Source organism: Cetorhinus maximus, chromosome 13, assembly GCF_964194155.1.
Source record: "Cetorhinus maximus chromosome 13, sCetMax3.hap1.1, whole genome shotgun sequence".
Taxonomy (NCBI): domain Eukaryota; kingdom Metazoa; phylum Chordata; class Chondrichthyes; order Lamniformes; family Cetorhinidae; genus Cetorhinus; species Cetorhinus maximus.
Genome location: NC_135891.1, coordinates 80,816,950 through 80,839,357, shown reverse-complemented (window position 1 = coordinate 80,839,357; position 22,408 = coordinate 80,816,950). Strand labels below are relative to the sequence as shown.

Sequence of the window (22,408 nt, the reverse complement as noted above, 5' to 3'; positions counted from 1 at the left end):
GAAGGTTCACCAGACTGATTCCTGGCATGGCAGGATTGTCATACAACGAGAGATTGGGTCAACTAGGCCTGTATTCACTGGAGTTTAGAATAATGAGAGGGGATCTCATTGAAACATATAAAAATCTGACAGGGGTGGACAGGCTGCCTGCAGGGATGATATTTCCTCTGGCTGGGGGATTTAGGAGGGGTCGCAGTCTCAGGATATGGGGTAGACCATTTAGGACTAAGATAAGTAGAAACCTCTTCACTCAGAGGGTGGTGAGCCTATGCAATTCTCTACCACAGAAGGCTGTGCAGGCCAGGACGCTGAATATATTTAAGAAGGAAATAGATAGATTTCTGGACTCGAAAGGCATCAAGGGGTATGGGGACAGAGCAGGAGTACAGTGTTGAGATGGAGGTTCAGCCATGATCAATTTGAATGGTGGAGCAGGCTCGAAGGGTCGAATGACCTACTCCTGCTCCTATTTTCTATGTTTCTATGTCTTCGCTGTCTGTATGCATTGAGGCATAAAGCTAGTTCACCCGGCTCCAAGATCCTGATGTATTCCTCCTGCAGGATGAAAGAGAGAGACACATGCGCTAGCATGGGTGTACTATGAAACGCTCTTGCTTAACTCTGAAGACCCCTGAATGCATCCCGGAGTATGCTGGCCACCACTTGGATTGCAAGAGATTAGTGCGCTGCATGGCTGCCCAAAACACCACCTTCATCCCACTCCACCTGATCAATTGGCAGCAGCTTTGCCCACTGGCTGTGCTCTCAGTTCAGGCGCAAGCATTCTACTAACCCGAGCTGCAAATCTTCACTGTTAGCTTGAACAATGGGGGAGACTAGCCCAAACCGGGATGACAACATTGCAAAGGGCTGTGAGCGTTTCCACCAGAGATTGCTCCATGGCCAACTTTAGCAAGGAGGTTATACAATGTGCCTAGTCGTCCAACTGTTCTGCAGTCCACTAAAACGCTCATTAGTTTGCAGTCTGTGCCCGAGTGGTGTAAAACTCTGGAGCATAGAGTCTTAGAGTTATACAGCACAGAAACAGGCCCTTCAGCCCATCGGATCCATGCCGGCCATCAAGCACCTATCTATTCTAATCCCATTTTCCAGCACTTGGCCCATAGCCCTGTGTGCTTTGGTATTCCAAGTGCTCATCTGAATGCTTCTTAAATGTTGTGAGGGTTCCTGCCTCTACCACCCCCTCAGGCAGTGTGTTCCAGATTCCAACCACCCTCTGGGTGAAAAATCTTTCCTCAAATCCCCTCTAAACCCCCTGCCCCTTACGTTAAACCTATAAGTGGTGATGGCACTTTGATGCCTCTGCGTTCCTTGAGCGGGCAGATAAGCTAGAGGCATGACTCCAATCATATCAATGTGCCTGCGCCTGAACTGTCTCAGCTGCAGAGGAATGGTCACTTTATACAAGGTGTTCCTCATGCATTGCCATTTCTCTTGCCCACACCCCCACCACCTCACCACACATGCTTATGCACTACCTTCAACCACAGGGGCAGCATTTGCCCCTGACTCCCACAACGCGCTCAACCTTGAAGCCCAATAGGCGTCCCTCGTGAGCACTCCGCAACGTTACTGTGCACTCAGCTCTGAGTTCCCCTCAAAGTGCAGCCCGCCAAGTGCAGGCCTTTTATATGCTGTTGTGAAACACGTCAGTGTACAATCAGGCTGATGTGGGCGGATGATCCAGCGGCGGAGCAGGGGGATGATTCCATCAGGCTGGCCCGATAATGATATGCTGATGTATTACGATGAGGTTCCCAACGTCCAATTGTGGAAAATGCAGACCACCATCAACAGGCTGAGCGGACGATCACAAACTAGTTTCACAACGTCATGAAACCGATATTTGGCCTTCTCGACATATTGTCCACTCATGCCACCGAACACACCCGATGCCAGCAGGCACAGATGATTCTGTCCAAATTCAAGAAAAATGTGAACAAAAACTACAGAAGCTCTTCATTATGCTCAGTGACCTGATCGGAGCATTTGGCTCAGCAAATTGCGAGGCTCTGTGAATTTTGCTCCAAAGATTTGGATGTCAAGGAAAAGCCACTGGAATCCTGCAACTGCTTCATGATGATATGACTGCAATTGTCTTGAGTGGGAGATCTGAAACAGTTCCCTTCAAAATCCAGACTGGCCTCAATCAGCTGTGTGTAGCCCCCATACTATTTCCAATCTATCTGACAGTGGCTATTCACCTCATCAAAGATCAGCTGCCCTCTGGTGTGAGTATTGAATACCCTCTAGATGGAAAATTCTTTAACCTCAGTTGCCTCCGTGCAAAACTAAACAGACCACTATAGACATACATGAACTACAGTTTGCAGATGACTGCAGTGTTGCTGCCCACTCTACATCAGATTTGCAAGCTACTCTTGATCTCTTCAATTCTGCATACAAGAGACTCGGCCTGTCCTTGAATCTTGCCAAAATACAACTCATATCAACACATACCTGGTCAACCAAATAGTCCACCTCCCATATATGTTGAAGGAAAGACTCTGTAATATGTTGTGCACTTCCTATGCCTTGGCAGCCACCTCCTACAAAAGGCCACCATTGACTGGGAGGTCCAACACTGGGTCAGCTGTGCCTCCTCAGCCTTCTACAAACTACAGCAGCGAGTGTTTGACAACAAAGATCTCCGCAAGACATTCAATGAAGAGTGCAGGAGGGCATGCTTGGAGCAAAACCAGGCATATTTAAAAATGAGGTGTCAGCCTGGTGAACCTACAACACAGGGCTACTTGCGTGCCAAACAGCATAAGCAACATGCGATAAACAGAGCTCAGTGATCCCACAATCAATGGATCAGATCTAAGCTCTGCGATCATGAGTAGTGGTGGATGACTAAACAACTCCCTGGAGGAGGAAGTTTCACAAATATCCCCATCCTCAATGATGGGGGAGCCCAGCATATCATTGCCAAAGACACAGCTGAAGCATTTGCAACCATCTTCAGCCAGAAGTGCTTAGTGGATGATACATCTCAACCTCCTCCTGAGAACCCCAACAGCATTGATAAGTCTTAAACCACCAATTCACTTCACATGATATCAAGAAACAGCTGAAGGCATTGGATACTGCCAATGCTATGACCTTGACAAGATTCCGGCTATAGTACTGAAGACTTGTAAACCAGAATTAGCCGCACCCCTAGCTACAACACTGGCATCTACGCGGCAATGTGGAAAATTGCCCAAGTATGTCCTGTACACAAAGCACAACAAATCCAACCCAGCCAATTAGTGCCCTATCAGTCTACTCTCCATCATCAGCAAAGTGATGGGAGGTAATATTTACTTTGCTTTCAAAAGTGTTGTCGACCATCCAGGATTGGCCCGGAGTTTTCAGGAATTGAAGATCAAGCTCCAGGACACTGTTTTGTGGAACCCTGAAAAAAATCATGGGGACATTAAAAAAAATTGCTTCTTTCTGTCATTCTCTGAACATTTCTCTTTTCTGGGTTTAAGAATATTGAAAATGGGAAAAAGGCTGTTTGGCTGACAGTCAAGCATCATCCAATTACATAATGTGTGTTTTTGCTTTCCAATTGGCATAGGAAGGTAATACGTCACAAGGATGGATGTGTTGGCTGACTAATGGCTGGAATGTGGGAGAAAGTCATGTGAAGAAACCTCCAGGAATACATTTAATCATTTTTGGCAACCCTAACTATAGGCAACCCTAACTATAGTACAAGGACCGCAGGGAAAATGAATATTGGCTCACATGAGTCCAGAGTCCAGAATCAAAGTCCACAGAGATAAAAACAAAAAGCTAAAAGCTACTGCGGATGCTGGAAATCCAAAACAAAAACAGAATTACCTGGAAAAACTCAGCAGGTCTGGCAGCATCGGCGGAGAAGAAATCAGTTAACGTTTCGAGCCTTCATGGCCCTTCGGCAGAACTGAAGCATAGTTAGGAGAAAGGAGAAATATAAACTGGTTTAAGGTGGGGGGCGGGGGGGGGGAGAGAGAAGTTGAGGGTGTGGTGATTGTGGAGATAAGCAAGCCGTGATAGGAGCAGATAATCAAAAGATGTCACAGACAAAAGGATCAAAGAGGTGTTGAAGGTGGTGATATTTGTCTAAGAAAAGTGCTAATTAAGAAAGACCCAAACCTCCCTGTCGCTTGCCATTTTAACACTCCACCCTGTTCTCTTGCCCACATGTCTGTCCTTGGCTTGCTGCATTGTTCCAGTGAAGCCCAACGCAAACTGGAGGAACAGCACCTCATCTTCCGACTAGGCACTTTACAGCCTTCCGGGCTGCATATTGAATTCAACAACTTTAGATCTTAAACTCCCCCTCCCCCCCATCCCCACCCCCACCCCGTTTCTCCCGCCCCCCCCTTTTTTTTCAATAATTTATATAGATTCTTCTTTCCCCACCTATTTCCATTATTTTTAAATCTAAAACTAAAACCTTGTTAGTTTTTTCCACCCCACCCCCACTAGAGCTGTACTTTGAATGTCCTGTCTTCCATTCTTAATTAGCACTTTTCTTAGACAAATATCACCACCTTCAACACCTCTTTGATCCTTTTGTCTGTGACATCTTTTGATTATCTGCTCCTATCACGGCTTGCTTATCTCCACAATCACCACACCCTCAACTTCTCTCTTCCCCCCCCCGCACCCCCCCCCACCTTAAACCAGTTTATATTTCTCCTTTCTCCTAACTATGCCTCAGTTCTGCCGAAGGGCCATGAAGGCTCGAAACGTTAACTGATTTCTTCTCCGCCGATGCTGCCAGACCTGCTGAGTTTTTCCAGGTAATTCTGTTTTTGTTATCAAAGTCCACAGGTTGGCTGGCTGAAAGCCAATGGTGTAAGATTCACTTTTCCAATGGTGTTGATGTCACAAGATGAAGTAGAGATTGAATCAGTTCTGTAGGGGATAGTACAAAATCTTGCCAGCAGAGTCAGTTTAGATGGGGTCCAGTTGTCCAACCTGGCCAGAGCTTGCTTCTGTGTGGCCTGCCAGTTGGACGTTAAACAGCAGACTGGGGTATGCAGCTCAGGGAGTAACATTAGCTTGTTCAGCAAACCACAGTCTTAGGTCATGTGACCTTACTTCTCCACAATGGCTTCAACAAAGAATGTTTATCCAGAGTCTAGAAATTGGCTTTATATCCTGGACTGATAATGTCTCAGCCATTTTATGTTGAAAGAGGTGCTATTTGTTGAAGGTCTGTATTTGGGAAGTCATTGACTCCTTAGGCTCACTGACCCTGCTAACAAGCTTGGCTTATCAAATGCAAATGGCCTTTGTGCAGCTCTTTTTAAAGCTGGTCTGTACAGTTCCAGGTGATTTGTTAGAAGCTCCTCAGACATAACGAGGTGTGACATTTCCAAAACGGAGAAGTGAATTCTTTTGTTCTGGTGACTCACAGGCAGAGGGTCAGCCATCTTAATTGGGCGGAATCATCTCAGATTTGCATTAAATGCGGTAGCAGGTGAGTAAAATGATGCTTTACCTGCCGGACGTGATAGTGGGTTTCCATGTCATATCATCCCAAACCCACCACATCAATTATGCATTCCTGGGAACATGCCATTTCCATGGCGGGTGGGCTCTCATTGCCCTGCCACCCCATCACCTCGCCATTTCATCACGTCAGACACCACGTTTGAAGTACAGCCAGACTCAGTGCTTCCAGCCCAGGACTGCAGCAAAGAAGACATGGCCCTGAAAGGCAAGCAGACTGCAGACCCTGAGTGCCTTTTTGACACCATGGAGGACCGCTGTGATGTGCTCTACCCCAGCTCTGGCTGCAGGAGGGGCAGCAACATTACCACTCTGGCTTGGAGGTAATGGCAGCAGTGCTCATTGCCAATGCTGCACAGAAGAGGTTGACCATCAAATGCAGATAGAGGATAAATGATCTCATCCATGCAGCCAAAGGCATGAACTATCTCATCACTCTAAACTCACACGCTCAAGCCCATCACATATTCACTGGCATCTCACTCACTGCCATCTCAAGGGACATCACCACCCATTCTCATACACATACCTCACATTTCTATCTGGCCTCAACTCCTCTAAAGACTGCCTCCTCAGCCCTCATCATTTTGAGGCCGGTTGCACAGATCAACATGTGCCCCCACACACACCCTGGGATACTCTCCTTCCCCAGTACATCGCTTGTCCTACTGCTTCTTCCCTTACCTGAGGCCACTTCTCCCTCTTTGCCAAGCAAGCCCTAGCCCTGCAGCCATTGAAAAGTCTCCCACACATGGCTGATCTGGTAAGTAGGGACCTCCCATGAGACCCCTAAAAGTGATGTAGTGCTGTCTGTGAAGCCTGCCACTGATGATTGCAAGTGCTGACCGAAGCAAGGTAGACAAAAAAACTTTGAAGTCCCGAGTGAAGTGCAGCCCTCCAGGTGCACGTCACTTATGTGCTGTTGTGAAACACGTCAGTGTGTTTTCCCGCCGACGTGGGCGGACGATCCAGCGGCGGGAGATGAGTCCAGCAGGCTGGCCTTATAATGATATGCTGATGTATTATAATGAGGTTCCCGACGTCCGATGGCAGGAAACGGGGCCCGCCATTGGCAGGCTGAGCGGTGATCGCAAACTGGTTTCATGCCATCGTGAAACCAATCGCGCCATATTGTCCGTTCATGCCACCAAACACGCCCGACGCCTGCGGGCATGGAAAATCCCAGCCATTGTCTTCATTCAGCAGAAAAGTCCCATTTAAAAATAAGAAATAGCAATAAAGATTAAGTTTTATTTAAATATACTGTGTCGGCTTCTGTTCCATAACACTCAGTTTGGGTTCTGTCAGGGCTACTTAGCTCCTGACCTCATTACATCCTTGGTCAAAACATGGAAAAAAGAGCTAAACTTAAGAAGTGAGGTGAGAGTGATGCCCTTGATATCAAGGCACCATTTGACCGAGTGTGACATCATGAAGTACTAGTAAAATTGGAGTCAATGGGAATCAGGGGGAAAACTCTCTGCTGGCTGGAATCATACCTAGCACAAAGGAAGATGGCTGTGGTTGTTGGACGTCAGTCATCTCAGCTCCAGGACATCACTGCAGGAGTTTCTCAGGGCCTAGGCCTAGGATACTAGGCCCAACCATCTTCAATGACCTTCCCTCCATCATAAGATCAGAAGTGGGATGTTTGCTGATAATTGCATTCCTCAGATACTAAAGCTGTCCATACCCACATGCAGCAAGACCTAGACAACATTCAGGCTTGGGCTGATAAGTGGCAAGTAATATTCAGGCCACACAAGTGCCAGGCAATGACCATCTCCATCATGAGAATCCAGCACCTCCCCTTGACGTTGAATGGCATTACCATCACTGAATTCCCCACTATCAACATCCTGGGGGTTACCATTGATCAGAAACTGAACTGGACTATCCATTTAAATATTGTGGCTAGAAGAGCAGGTCAGAGGCTAGTAATTCTGTGGTAAGTAGCTCACCCCCTGACTTGCCAAAGCCTGTCCACAATTTACAAGGCACAAGTCAGGAGTGTGATGCAATTCTCTCCACTTGCCTGGATGAGTGCAGCTCCAACAACCCTCAAGAAGCTCAACACCATCCAGGACAAAGCAGCGGGGCCCGCTCGCCGACGAGTAAAATGATGCAGGATGACATCGGGCGGGCGTCCCGATGTCACTGCGCGTCATTTAGATTGTCGGTTCGGCCACTTAAGGCCTTTAAAAAAGTAATTAAGGTAATTAATGAACCTGCCCGTCCAGCCTTAAGGTTGGCGGGCAGGCGAGGAGGCCAGGCGGCTTTTAGAAAAAGCATGAAACCACATCCACAGGTGGGATGAGGTTTCATGGGGGATCTAAAAATGTAAGAATATTTCAAAATAAAAGATATGGACATGTCCCAACTCATGTGACAGTGCCACATGAGGGGACATGGCAGCGAAATTTTTTTCTCAGCTTTATTTAAAGTTTAACATCTGAGCTGATCTCCCTGAAGCAGCACTTAGCCTCAGCAAAAGAGCGCACTCCCGGCTGAGGGAATCCCTCCCCGCTCGCACAGGGAGCACATAGCACTTCCTGGCAGACGTCACGCTGGGTGGGCCTTAATTGGCCTGTCCACGTAAAATGGCGGCGCACCCCCATCAGGAACCCGCCCACACCCGCTGCCGCACATCCCCCCCAAATCGGGGGAAAATGTTGCCCAAGGATTCACACTCAGTCCATGGCAGCCATTGCTGCCTCAGTGCTCACGACCCAAAATCTGCCTTGCGAACCAATTGGGGGTCGTGACCCGCAGTTTGGGAAGCCCATTGTTCGACAATGTAGTCACTCAACACATCATACAGTATTAAAACAAACAACAAATTTGCAGTCATGTTATCCTTTATGTAGCTGTTTAAACACATGTGGTTATTATTTCATTGATTCCAAGAAAAGGTTTCTGTCTTCATAATAATAGATTTTTTTTAACATCCTGGAGCTAAACCTCCATAAACCACAATGACAAAGGTGAATGAAAACAAACAGTGTTAACAATGATCCTTAAAAATCAGCAGCTCTGAGCAGACTTAATTTGGTTCTTGTCGTTGGAGTTGTGTCCAGTTCTAGCTGATATGCTTAAACCTTCACACCTCAGGATAAACTGCGTTTGTAGCAATTCCACAGTTGTTATCCATGTCCTTCGCCATGTGGACATATCCTTCATTGCCCCAACTTGCTCCCCAGCTGAATGAATAAAAAGAGATTTCCATTTCGGTCCTGGTGAGGCTTATCATTAGAAATCAAATCATACAAATAAGACTTGAAGGCAATACCTTGATGTACATTGAAGGCATAGAGAGTCATGAGACTTGGAAAGATAGAGTCTCTAGAATATGGAACATCAAAATGGGAATGGGCCATTTAGTTCCTTGAGCCTGTTCCACCTTCTCCTTAGATCACAGCTGATTTGTACCACAACCCCATTTTATTTTATATTCATTTGTGTGATGTAGGCCAGCTTTTATTGCCCATCCCTCCCTAACTGTCCTTGTTCAGAGGGCATTTAAGAGTCAACCACATTGCTGTGGGTCTGGAGTTGCATCAGTTTTTATGACAGTCAGCAATGATTTTGTGGTCATCAGTAGACTTTTAATTCCAGCTTTTTGTTGGATTCAAATTTCATTATCTGCCATTGTGGGTTTCAAACCCAGGCCCCCAGAGCTTTACCCTGGGCCTCAGGAATACCAGTCCAGTGACAGGACCACTATGCCACCACCTCCCCCTCCTCCCATTCCTTATCCATTGATAGCTTTACCCAACAATAATCTGCCAATCTCAGTCTTGAAAGATTCAATTAGTATCCATAGCATTTTGAGGGAAAGAGTTCCATATTTTAACTTCCCTTGGTGTGAAAAAGTATTTTCTCAATTTGCTCCTGAATGGCCTAGTCTTAATGTTAGGATTGTGCCCACTTTATCTGGATTCCCCCTTTCAGAGGAAATAGTTTCTCTGAATCTGCCCTATTGAATCACGTTATCAACTAAAGCACTTTGGTCAGATCACCTCCTCAAATGTCTAAACTCGAGGGAATACAAATCAAGTTTATGCAACCTGTCCTCATAATTTAACTCAGTCTTTAAATTTCAGTTAACCCAGTTACATTATGGGGACCCACCCCAGGTTAAATTCTTGTGGGCTTTCTGCAGTAACCCTCAGTGCCTTGTGTGCCCACCAGTTGCACTAAAGCTTATGAGGTGCCTCAAACACACCAGGGTGCTCGCTGATTGCATTATTGGCCAGGATTCTGGGGAGATAGTAAAAAACATTATTAAAACAAAAGAACAGACTCTTCCTGCTGCCAAAGTTGTCAGATTTTCACAGCCAATGCTAATCACACAGAGCACAAGGTCAATGTGTTCTGCCTGTCATCTGACAGGTGACCTCGCTCTCACTGATCTCTACCTACTCTGTCCTGCATACTACCCACAACGATGCATAGCACACATTCTTTCACTACCTTAGTGGTATAGATCCCAAACATTCCTCTTCTATCTTTCCTTCAACTGCCTAAGTTAATTAAACTCAAGCTTATTCTAAGTTACTGCATTTTGATTTATCTCCTCTTCCTGGTGGTGTATGATACTATAAGACTACGCTTCCCAATTAATGTTGGAAAGAATTTGCACTTATATAGCTGCTGGCATGACCTCAGCCCCCACAAAGAGCAATAAGAAAATGACCAGGTAATCTGTTTCAGTGATATTGGTTGAGGGATAAATATTGACGTAAAATTATATTAATAATATTATTATTGTTAACAATAATAATAACAATATTATTGTTGCCATAATATCTTGGCAACAAATTTCAATCGGTGGTGGGGGGGGGGAAGAAATTAAACAATTGCCAGTGTGACACAGTGATGGATTTTACAGGGGGGACAGGTTACCCGCACCCACTGCCACCACACCCCTCCCAACCTAAAAGTAGGTCATCACCTCACCAATGCAAAACCTGGCTGCCCCACAGCGATAGTACACTGGGGCAGCCTGAATTAGTGCACAGTGAGACTTCCACCCCTCAGGGACAGGAAGCTTTGCTCGATAGAGCTGCTGGTGAATCTGATTGGCTCACAGCTCTGTAGTGCCAACAGTGCCAGAAGACACTAGTGGCCACTGCTGGGACTACAGCCAGTCCCACAAAGAAAAGTGAAGATGTCTCCTGGACTTCAGGTAATCTGATATGGGCGGCATGGCTGGGAGACCCAAGCGAGAGGGAAAGGGAAAGTGGGGGGTCAGGTTAGTAAGGTGAAGGGACAAAGTGGGGGTGCCATCTTTGGGGGTGCCTCCAGTGGGCACAGGGGACCCCCGATAAGAGATTTCCCCGCTTCCCGTCAACAGCAGCCCACGCTGTCAAAGTGGCCAAGCTGACTGCCTTGCTTCTCCTTCCCCCTGCAGACTGAAAAATTGCAGCAGAGGCAGAATGAGGCCCTTAAATGGCAGTTAATTTTCCACTGAAGGGCCACAATGGGCGTAAGGGTCGACGAGCTGCCTGATGCCTTCGGCGCCCACCATAGAATGGGGGACAGTTCGGGGGTCAGGGGAAGGTGGTGGGCAGGCCGCCTGCTTTATTTTATGTTCTTCCCCACCTTCAAAGACACCAGCAGGGGGTGCCATAAAGTTCACCCCAAAACCTTTTTTGGCACCTGTAAATTGTAAACAAAATTAAACTCTGAGCCAGAATTAAGATGTGTTTAACAACTTGCTCTCACATCTGCTCTGTGACATACCTGTTTTTAACAATCCAAAATGGCTTCTGATTTTCAGTTCCATATCCAACCACCAAAATTCCATGATCCAGTTTGACAGTACTGCAGTGAGGCTCATAAAATATTCCTAACCAAAAATAAATGTTTATAACTTATTGTAGAATTGATAAATGTTACGGGGTTCCACAATAGAGGTTGGAATTTTGTGATGGAAATATCTAAGATCCATGGTAAGGTACACAAGGGTAAAAATTCTGACCTGCAGGGATGGGATTGGGGTGGATCCCCAGCACGATCCCTGTGGAGGGACAAGCTGGGATAGATCCTCAACATCCCAGGTTTCAGCCACTCCCATCTTCCTTAAGAAGTTGTGGTCTTTGAGTGGAAGGGAGATGGACGCAGTTGCTTCTTAAGCCCATCCCCTATGCTTGAACAAAATAAAAACAGAATTACCTGGAAAAACTCAGCAAGTCTGGCAGCATCGGCGGAGAAGAAATCAGTCAACATTTCGAGCCCTCATGGCCCTTCAGTAGAACTGCTTGAAGACATTCTTGCACAACTCCAGAATTTCTGTGCAGCTCAACTCCTGATGGATACATCAGATCCAACAACTAAATGTACAACTGAGAGCAGGGGTGGTGTCTAGGGAAGGCCCAGTATCCCAATTTCTATTGAAGAGATACTTCAATGTTGAAACATTTTCTGCTACCTTTGTCTTCAGCCCAATTTGGACCTCAAGTGTCTCCTCTCGGAGAAACACTCCAGTATCATTCTTCTCAGCTGGTCAGTGTCCCTGTGGTGCCATGCATTGGAGGTCCACCCAAAATATTAAAATGATCCTGATCCATGGATTTTGGTTAGGCCAGTGGCAGGATAATGCAGCAGATGGATGCTTGGTTTCACCCTAGAATAGTTCTAACTCATTGAATGTGTCAGTGGAATTTTTAGGCTTTAATATTGATAGATCATATGATAAGACAGATTGTGGTGTTAAGATGTCTGGAGTTCTGTTATGCCAGGTTTTTGCCATATAATTTTAGCAAATGAAGAGTCTGCCAATTATTAAATAATTGTATTAAAATTAGGCTCCAATTATGTCATAGAAGCAGCCATGCAATTTGCCAGCATTTCTTCATCATCCACTTGCCCATGTGTCCCCATTACGTATTGATAATGAACACCCATTTAAAGGCTCCCGCTAGAAAAATTTGTAGTAACATTTTGAGAGTATTTGAGCCTTTTCTTCCGGTTATTCTGTCTCTTTCCCATTACCATTTGAGTTGCTCAGCAAGTTTTGTGCCAATTGCTCAGACTGTTGTTTTTTGGTGTATCCAAAATATTAGGACAATGGATTTTCCAACGGGATTCCCACTTTTAAAATTGTCTTTTTTGAGTAGGAAGGCAGGCGAACAATGGAGGAACGCAGCCACCTACTGGGGCCTGTATTACAGGCATGAGCGCATGTACCTATCAATGACCAGATAGAACTAGAAACTGGATACAGTGGTTCTGAGTTAGCAGACTAACAAATGCAGAGCTGCACTGTCTGCTGTTTAGATATCTGAAGCTGCTATACACCATCGAGCTGTTACTGACACTGGTTCATAATGGTAGGCTGTAATCTTAAATCTTCCTTCGTCATTTCCTTCTAAGTATTCTCCCATGCTGCCTATTGGAGAATGCTGAAAATGGATTGGCATAGGCAACTGCCAAATTATTAAGATGAGACCTGAGGAGCAACATTGGGTGGACCCTGGAACAGACTTTTTCTGGCACATGAAGCATGTGTGTCTCCTGCTTCACGCTCAATAGCTGGCATGAACCAATTTAACTCCCAGTAAAACTGGCTTCTTACCTGATTTGTATAACATGAAAGATCTGTGCTCTGCGTCTATGCCGGCAGATATCGGTCCAACTGTAGCCACAGCTGCAGCTAAATCTGCTTCAGAACCTGTTGGAATCTGTTTGATGCCTTTGCAAGTAGCGACAATGTCGTTTTGGTTGAATGTACAATTGCCATCCTGGAACAAAAAGGAAGTCAGAGAAAGCTCAGCACATACGGGATCCGAATGTTCATTGGGAATTTCCTGGCAGCTGTTGCCTTAACTTGTTGGAAGTGCAGCTTTCTGGAAAAACTCAAGGCAGTGGTGTGGGATCTTCTTTCCATTCATAACAAGTTGAATAAACAAAGCCAATCAACAATCTGACAAATGCCAAACAATGAAGTTACAGAGAAGAGTTACCTTTGCAGTGTATGGATAGGACTGCTCAGAAGCGATACCCTTTTCCTTTATAAATAGGAAACCGCCCAAGACAGATCCACCATTACATCCTGCGTTTCCCACTGCCCTGCTACAATCCATCAGGTACTGTTCACTCAGGGAAATGAGCTTTCCTGTTTTCCTAAACACTTGTCCTTCAAGTACTCCAGTTGTACTGAAAGCCCAGCACGAGCCACATTGCCCCTAACAAAGAAATAAAAGTCACAGTGAGCAGAGAAATGTTTTAGGGCGTTTCCTATTTTTAGACAATTGAGGAATTCATGAGGAAGACCGTTGTTCTGGACCAAGAGAAAAGGCAGGTGAGATAGGAGAGCAAAAGTAAAGATGCACTCATTATTAAAATAGGTTTTTAATAGCCTGGAAACTTTAAGAGGAATTGAAAGCAGTAATATGTGTCACGGGGAGAATGAGTCGGTGCAGGAGGTGATTCCATGAGACTTTCACCACATTGGGAATGCATGTGGGAGGAAGGGAGAGCAAGATGGCAATTTGGAGAGAAGAAAATTCAAAGAAGTAATGATCGCATAATAATGATTAAAAAAAGAGAAAAGCAAATGTAAGGGCTTTTCTTTGAGTATCAGCGTTCTATAGAAAGTGTTTCCAATTGTGTGATATATAGCACACAAAAGAAATTGTTCCATAATTTCTGGCTTGATGTATTATGTCATGTGTAATTAATTACATAATCATACAGATCTCAACTCAACACAGCAAACTCATCGTTCATTGTTGCTTATATTGACTATCATAAAAAGCCAAGGGATGGAATCGTCCCAGAATTGCACCAAGTGTGGTAGCGGGGATGAAAAACAACGTTTTACCCGCCGGCCACAATAGTGGGTTTTTACATCGTATCATCCGCTTCCCACCTCATAAGATATGCAGCCACAGGAAACATGCTGTCTCACTGGCGAGCAGCCTCTGAATCACCTGCCGTGCTATTACCTCACCATTTCTTCACTCTGGGTGGCATATATAAACTGCAATCATGCACACAGTTCTTATTGCTTGCAGTCCAGGACTGCTCCAGTGAAGACATGGCCCTGAGAGACAAGAAGAGTTCAGTGACCCGTCACTCGAATGCCTTTTGGAGGCCCGCCATGATGTCCTCTACCCCCGCTTTGGCTGCAGGAGGTCCAGCAATCTCGCCACTCCAGCTTGGGAGGTGGTGGCTGTGGTGATCATGAGATGCTAAAGTATTGAAATTAGGTTCCTGACGTGCAGCAGCAGGAAATGCGGCCCACTATTGATGGGCGGAGCCGACGATCGTAAACTTATTTTGCGATGACATGAAACCAATTTTTGTGATCTCCCGATACTCCCGCCTGCTATGATGCCCACTGCAAATGGGAGCGGACAATTCCCCACAGGGTGTCCTTCATTGTGTTTTTAATATTGTCTGTCACCAACAAACATCTCACTTTAATGGCCAGCAGAGACATTTCTCCTCATCTTTACCTGGTCCTTCACTGCAGTAATGTAACCTTTAGGACGCCAGTCAACAGTTGTGGGCAGCTCAACCTTCTCCTGAGCTGTAAACACTTTGCAAGTTGAGTTCTCAGCTTTTTTTATGTTGGATGCAGTCAAAAGCTGCCTGAACTCCTCAGTGGTCTAGAAAGTCAAGAAATTTGAATTTAACTTTTTGCTAGGCTTTAAAGATTCTATCATTATTTTACAATTTCACAGTGAATTTGTATAAATGAGCACTATTGATCATCTAAAGTTCATTAAATGGCATCTTGAGTGTAAGAAATTAGGATCTCTGAGAATCAGTCAGAATTTTATTAAGAGAGTACATCAGAGAGTTGCATTTCTGGAATGTTCTCGCTTGTTCTCACTTTCTACTCTGCCAGCCTTCGTATTCAAAGCATCATCCACAGCCATTTCTGCCAACTCCACCATGATGCCTCTTCCATGAACATCTACCTTGAAGTAGAGAGTTGTAATTGTGGCAGTTTCAGACATCTGTGGCCTAGATTTTCTCACAGCATAGGTGTGGTCCAATTAATGGGATGTCTTAACATCAGAGAGAAAAATCACAGGAAGACCCCTTATGGTCCACATTAAGCAAGTCCTCTGGGGAGCATTCATAGACAATTTGGTAATCTTGACCAAATAAATCTCCTAAACATCTTGCAAAGGGTAACAGAGAGTACATTAGCAGTTAGTACAGTAGGTGGTGGAAACCTGGAACAAGGTGATCACTGTTCAGAGATAGATGGAGTTGGAGTTGGAGTTGGATATGTCACAAATATTTATGTCACTACATGGAAGAAAAATGTCTGTCACGTAGCTCTTGAAGAGACTTTGAGACTTGGGATGGCAGGTTGCTGGAAGATGTTAGAAGAAGGCTCATTATGAGAACATGAACTCTTAGCCAGAAGGCTCAGCACCTTTCATGATTGGATTGCAGATGCAAGCCACTGCTACTGAAACTTGGGCCTGGATTTTAGTCTATAGGCGAGTTTTATGCAGGGTGGGTTGGGGGTGGTAGGGATGGGGTCCAGTTATGAGGGCAGAAAACCGATAAGAACAGGTTTCCCAAATGTGCTGCAGAGTATTGTCCTGCAAGGATCTTCAAATGGAGTTCCTTTCCACAGGCAACCTGATTGATAGACTGGGGACCTAACAGAAAGGAAACATCAAAGGGCCGAAGCCTACATGAGGGGGTAGATATATTGGGAGAGTGAGAGAGATCCCAGGAGGTCTAGAACGTGGAGTGGGTCCAAATCGAGAGGAGTAAAGTGGCTCCAAATCACAAGGAAGATCCAGATCACGAGGGAGTGGTGTCCAGTTCATGATGGAAGTGGCCCAGATCATTGACAAGCCCCAAATACAGGGGTAAGCCAGGATCATGGGGGAAGGGAATCTTGGTCACGATGATGGTGGTTGGAGGGGTGGGGGGTGGGAGGGGCAGTGTGGGGGTAGTGGGTGGAGGTTCATTGGTGATCTGAGGCTCTCAAAAAAGGAGGGGGCCCATGGTCATCCTGCAGGTCAGAATCATGGGGGAAGTTCCATGGTGGCCTAGGGGGTGGATATCTCAATCACAGGGCAGATTGCATGATGGTCTAAAAGGAAGCCCATAACCAAATGACAAAACCATCTCCCAGGTTCATTGCCCAGTACTCAACCTACGTCCTTTAAATTTGATGGTGGCTTTGAGACAGGGTCAGTTTCTGGATCAGATTTTTGGCATGTTAGACTCTGACATGACCCCAACACACCTATTTTTGTGAGTTAAGATTCAACCCTTTGTGTCTTCAATCTATGGAGCTACAAGCCTATGACCAACTGTTCATGCTGGGTTCAGGAGTGTGGTGGCAATGCACTCACATGCTTTACAATGAATAGTACTGTTCGTTTTGCCAGGTGGGAGAAGCCCCTTGTGTCCTGTCTACCTGCCTAGTAAAAGCTAAAACCCAAGCTTCTTCATATTAACATTCCCATTCCTAATGGCCAACTAGTGACTATTCCTATTAAAGGGAGATAGGTAGGATATCTTTTGAGTTAATATAGTTCCATGTCAACGTGTCTGCTGATGGAAGATTGGTACAGAGTCAACCCTCCATGGGATACTCAGTAATCCAATGGGTGATTTCAAAGGGATACAGCTGTGTTTGAGAGTTCGGATTCTTCTCACTCAAACACAGATAACTGTGAAGAGTGGTCTTAACCAGACAAGCAGTGAGGAACTCTCTGTTGATAAACTGCATGCTTTACAACCATTCCCCATCTCTCCCCACCACCCACCAACTCTCTGTTCTGTCTTTTGTCTCTTGTGCACCCCTCCATTCCTTTGACTCACCATTGGGACAACACCATCAGCTGCTTTGCCTCCATTGTCCGACGCTCCCTCCCTAATTCCTCCCATCTTTTCACCTCCTGCTCCTTTAAGGGTCTCAATAAAACCTCATTCTTCGACTAAGCTCCCCTCCTAATATCTCCTTCTGTGTCCTATTGTCAACTTTACTCTGATTATTCCTTTGTGAAGCATCTTAGGATATTCTTCTATGTTAAAAACACTTTTTATGTGCAAGTTGTTGTTGCTTAGCTGCTTAAACTCCAATAAGAAGCCTCTGTACTGAGGAGCTGTAAGACTTGCAACTTGCCAAACTGCCTCCTAAACTCCCTGAACAGGTAGGTGGAGTGTATCCTTACAGAAAGCAAATGTAAGCTTCATATAGGTATACAAGAATGTTAGTTGTGTAAACTTCTCAGTAGCTTGGCTGGGGACTCTTAAACATGGTATTGGGTTTCCATGTGTATCAGATGGCTAAATAACCAAAATATTTCTCACTCCATAGATGCTGCCTGACCTGCTGAGTATTTCCAGCATTTTCTGTTTTTATTTCAGATTGGCAGTGTTTTACTTTTGAGTCACAATTAGCAAAAAACACTGTTGAACTTATAAGGTCTTTGTTTCATCACCTCATTGGCAACGTACAAAGCACTATCATTCTTGATTCATTGAAAGCACAAGCAGAAGTTAGTATCTCTCACCTCCCTTTAGTACATACCAGATCTCCAAACTGGTTCATTCCCACAGTAAATGTGTGTTTCCCCATTGAATGTTCCAGGTTATGTTGTTCGATGTATCTCATATTCTCTTCCCAAGCCATTCTTTTATAATTCCTCTCATGCTAAAAGCAATATTACATCAAAGTTAAACTTTAACTCCTTTCACTATTGAAAATATGGGTATTATTTAACACTGCAGTTGCACAATCAAATAAGAAAGAAACAGATTTTATATTCCATATTAATATTCCCATTCCTCCATTCCTGTCATAGCTCTGATCTTTTGTGTTGAAATGGACAACTTTGCTCACTAACAACAGACCTAATGGTTGGTGACTCTCCTCAAGGGCAGCATCACTGCTGGAAGTGGGTCAAAGTCAGGAACTTCATTTCCTGTGTCCCTGACCAGTTCCTTTTAGTGGAATTTCCACTCTGCACTGATAATCTATCATCAAATTGGAGGAAAACATTGTTACTGAAGTGTTGTCCTTGTGACAGCTTAAAGGACTGCCCACCAGCATCTTTAAAAGAAGTGGCACTCTTAAATGTAGATACCTGATAGAATCTCTAATTTCTTCTCTTTGTGGATCTTCTCTCCTGATTGTTGGAATAGACCAGGTTAACTGTGGTAAAGCATTGCTGACCATCTTGGGCAACATGCATAGAAGGTAGCATAGCCCTTTAGATTGGCCTCTCCTATTACTGACACCTGGTTTCCATCAAGCAGCCCTGAACGTCTACTCACTAAATTCAACAACTTGGCTGATTGGATAAAAACCATTATTCAAATTTGCTAATGACATATAAATAGTTGATATCGCAACAACTGTAGATGAAGACATAAAATTATAAAGAAATATTGGGAGATTAAGAAAATGAGGAAAACTGTGGCAAATGGATTTCAATGTAGACAAATGTGAGGTCATTCACTTTGGATAGGATAGAACAGGGCAACTTCTAAATGGTGGAAAGCTAGGAACACCTGTAAGTTCCCCTGTAAGTCACACACCATCCTGATGTGGAACTATATCATGTTCCTTCACTGTCACTGAGTCAAAATCCTGGAACTCCACCCGTAACAACACTGTGGGTGTACCTACACCACACTGACTGCAGCGGTTCAAGAAGACAGCTCACCACAACCTTCTCAAGGTCAACTAGGGATGGGCAATAAATGTTGGCCTAGTCAGCGACATCCGCATCCCAAGAAAGAATTTTTAAAAGGGCCATGGAGTTGGGTTGCAAGCAATGATCTAATTGAATGGGGAACAGGCTCTAGGGGCTAACTGGCCTCCTCCTGTTTTATGCCCCAATGCTTTATTCATGTGCTATTGCTGTGAGGCAGAGACTGAGGAGACACAGGCAGTGCACTAAGCCCCAATTTCATGCTCATTATTTCCTTGGACAGGTTTGATTGAAATCTGCAACTCTCCATGGAGAAAACTGCAAAAGATAATTATGTATCTTGACACACTAACTTACTGGGGCAATTATATTAAAAGCAGCTTTAATTCCTCAGCAGATTTGGAGTCTCATAATCTCATAATTTATTGGCATCAGATCATGTCTATACATTAATGTTATTTAAAGTTTTTAAATTGCTTTCCTGTAAGATTCCTCAACAAAATCAAATCTTACCTAAATATAATCTATCAGACTCAGAAAGATTGTGCAAACTAAACGTTCATTATAAGAATTATACATTTAATCTTTAATTGGGAGAAATAACAGAAAAAAACCTGATAAGAAATGATTAACATTTGTTAACGCTAGACTCAACTATTCGAATGCTAAAAACAAAAAACTACTGCGGATGCTGGAAATTCAAAACAAAAACAGAATTACCTGGAAAAACTCAGCAGGTCTGGCAGCATCGGCGGAGAAGAAAAGAGTTGACGTTTCGAGTCCTCATGACCCTTCAGCAGAACTGAGTATAGTTAGGAGAGGGGTGAAATATAAGCTGGTTTAAGGTGGGGGGAGAGAAGTTGGTGGGGGGTGTGGTTGTAGGGACAAGCAAGCAGTGATAGGAGCAGATAATCAAAAGATGTCACAGACAAAAGGAACAAAGAGGTGTTGAAGGTGGTGATATTATCTAAGAAAATGTGCTAATTAAGAATGGATGGCAGGACACTGAAGGTACAACTCTAGTGGGGGTGGGGTGGAAAGGCTGACAAGGTATTACAGTTATAGATTTAAAAATAATGGAAATAGGTGGGAAAAGAAATATCTATATAAATTATTGAAAAAAACAAAATGGAGGGGGAAGAAACGGGGGAGGGAGTTTAAGATCTAAAGTTGTTGAATTCAATATTCAGCCTGGAAGGCTGTAAAGTGCCTAGTCGGAAGATGAGGTGCTGTTCCTCCAGTTTGCGTTGGGCTTCACTGGAACAATGCAGCAAGCCAAGGACCCCACTAGAGTTGTACCTTGAGTGTCCTGCCATCCATCCTTAATTAGCACATTTTCTTAGATAATATCACCACCTTCAACACCCCTTTGTTCCTTTTGTCTGTGACATCTTTTGATTATCTGCTCCTATCACTGCTTGCTTGTCCCTACAACCACACCCCCCCCAACTTCTCTCCCCCCACCTTAAACCAGCTTATATTTCACCCCTCTCCTAACTATACTCAGTTCTGCTGAAGGGTCATGAGGACTCGAAACGTCAACTCTTTTCTTCTCTGCTGATGCTGCCAGACCTGCTGAGTTTTTCCAGGTAATTCTGTTTTTGTATTCGAATGCTATCCTGGCGAGCCTCCTACTTTACAGCCTTGGTGAATTTGAGCTCAAGCAAAACTCTATATCTGTGTCCTAACTCTCACCTAATTCCGTGCACCCATCACCCCTTGTTCTTGCTGACTTACATTGTCCAGCAAGGCCTCGATTCTAAAATTTTCACCTTTGATTTGATATACATCTATGGACTCAATCTTCCCTCCATCTGTAACCTCTACAAACCTCCACGATCCCAGGTTCCTACATCTCAGAAGTCTTGCCCATCCCTGATTTGCTCTGGAATTCCTTCCCTTTCCTCATTTAAAACCAACCTTTTTGACCAAGCTTTTGGTTAGCTGTCCTAATATCTCTTTATGTGGCTTGGTATCAAATATTCTTGCATAATGCTCCTGTGAGGTGCCTTGGGATGTTTAACTATGTTATAGGCCCTATATTAATGTCAGCTGTTTTGAGTCAAATTTCAATTGTACAAAATCGCTACAACCTTTACCAACTTAATTTTTTGTAGGATAATCAACATTTGCTTGTTATAACCTCTTTGTACTGCTTATTATGAAATGATTTCCAGCTTTTCCAGCCTTCATCCAATATTGGGTCAAATGGGGAGCCAGAGGCTGAAGCCAGAATGCAGATCACCACACAGCCGAAAAACAGAGTGAACTTCATGATAGACAGTCTGATGGAACAAAACCAATGGCATTAATCAGCTATGGTAAATAACATTCAAGATTACACTGGGCATAATTGTTTTTAAAGTTAGCCTGAATAGAGATAGGGTACAGTAGTGTACTGATGATATTACTGGGCTAGCAATCCAGAGGTTATGATCAATAACCCAAAGAATGTGAGTTGGAATGTTATCATAGACATTTGGGAATTATAATTCAGTTTATTTAAAAGTCTATAAATGAAAAGCTGGTTTCAGTCAAAGTGTCAATGAGGCTGTTGAATTGACATAAAAACTCAAATGGTTCACTAACGTCCTTCAGGCATGGAAACCTTGCTCAGTCTGGCCTATATGTGACTCCAGTCCCACATCCTCTGAGATTTCCTAGCAAACCTGTATCAAATTTTCCACCAGTGGGACAAATCACACGCCTCCACCTTCTCAGGGCAACTGGGTTGGGCAATAAATGCAGCCTTGCCAGCAATGTTTAGATCCTGAAAATGAATGCAGGTCACATTTTCATGCTTCTTAACTTTTACAAAAGTGTAGACTTACATAAACAAGTTTGGAAGAAGGTAGTAGCTGACTTCTCTTCCATTTTAAATGCTAGTCTGATTCTTCCAAACATCATTAAATGTGTTAGCAGGAATTAGCAGTGAAAAAACTACTTGTTAAGGACTATCAAGGAAATAATGCAAGTCAATTAAAAGAAACTTATGTAGAGTTGTGCAGAGGGAGGGGTAAGGAGGAAGAATATGAGCAAGTTCTGAACTCATACTCAAAGTAGTGTTTATCTGCTCAATGAAGGATAAGGTAGGATAAGATAAGATCATATAACAGAGGTCAGGAACAATACAAGTGCAGCAGCAATTGTCAGACATCTTAATGCAGCAACAACAAGGGCAAGTTTAATTTAGATACACAGAGACAATAGGAGACTTAAAGAACAAACTACCTCAGGCAGTG

The 22,408-nt window shown here is 44.2% G+C and overlaps 1 protein-coding gene across 1 annotated transcript; it reads right to left on the bottom strand.

The window, feature by feature from the left end:
• Positions 1-8,617: 8,617 nt before the first annotated feature.
• On the bottom strand, positions 8,618-21,450 carry LOC144688754 (cathepsin L2-like). Its single transcript, XM_078555668.1, has 7 exons — positions 21,310-21,450; positions 18,041-18,163; positions 14,982-15,134; positions 13,485-13,706; positions 13,097-13,262; positions 11,263-11,368; positions 8,618-8,717 (listed from the first exon to the last, which is right to left on the bottom strand). Exons 1-7 carry the CDS (start codon positions 21,439-21,441, stop codon positions 8,618-8,620), a joined length of 1,002 nt encoding a protein of 333 aa, XP_078411794.1. The 5' UTR covers positions 21,442-21,450.
• Positions 21,451-22,408: the final 958 nt, after the last annotated feature.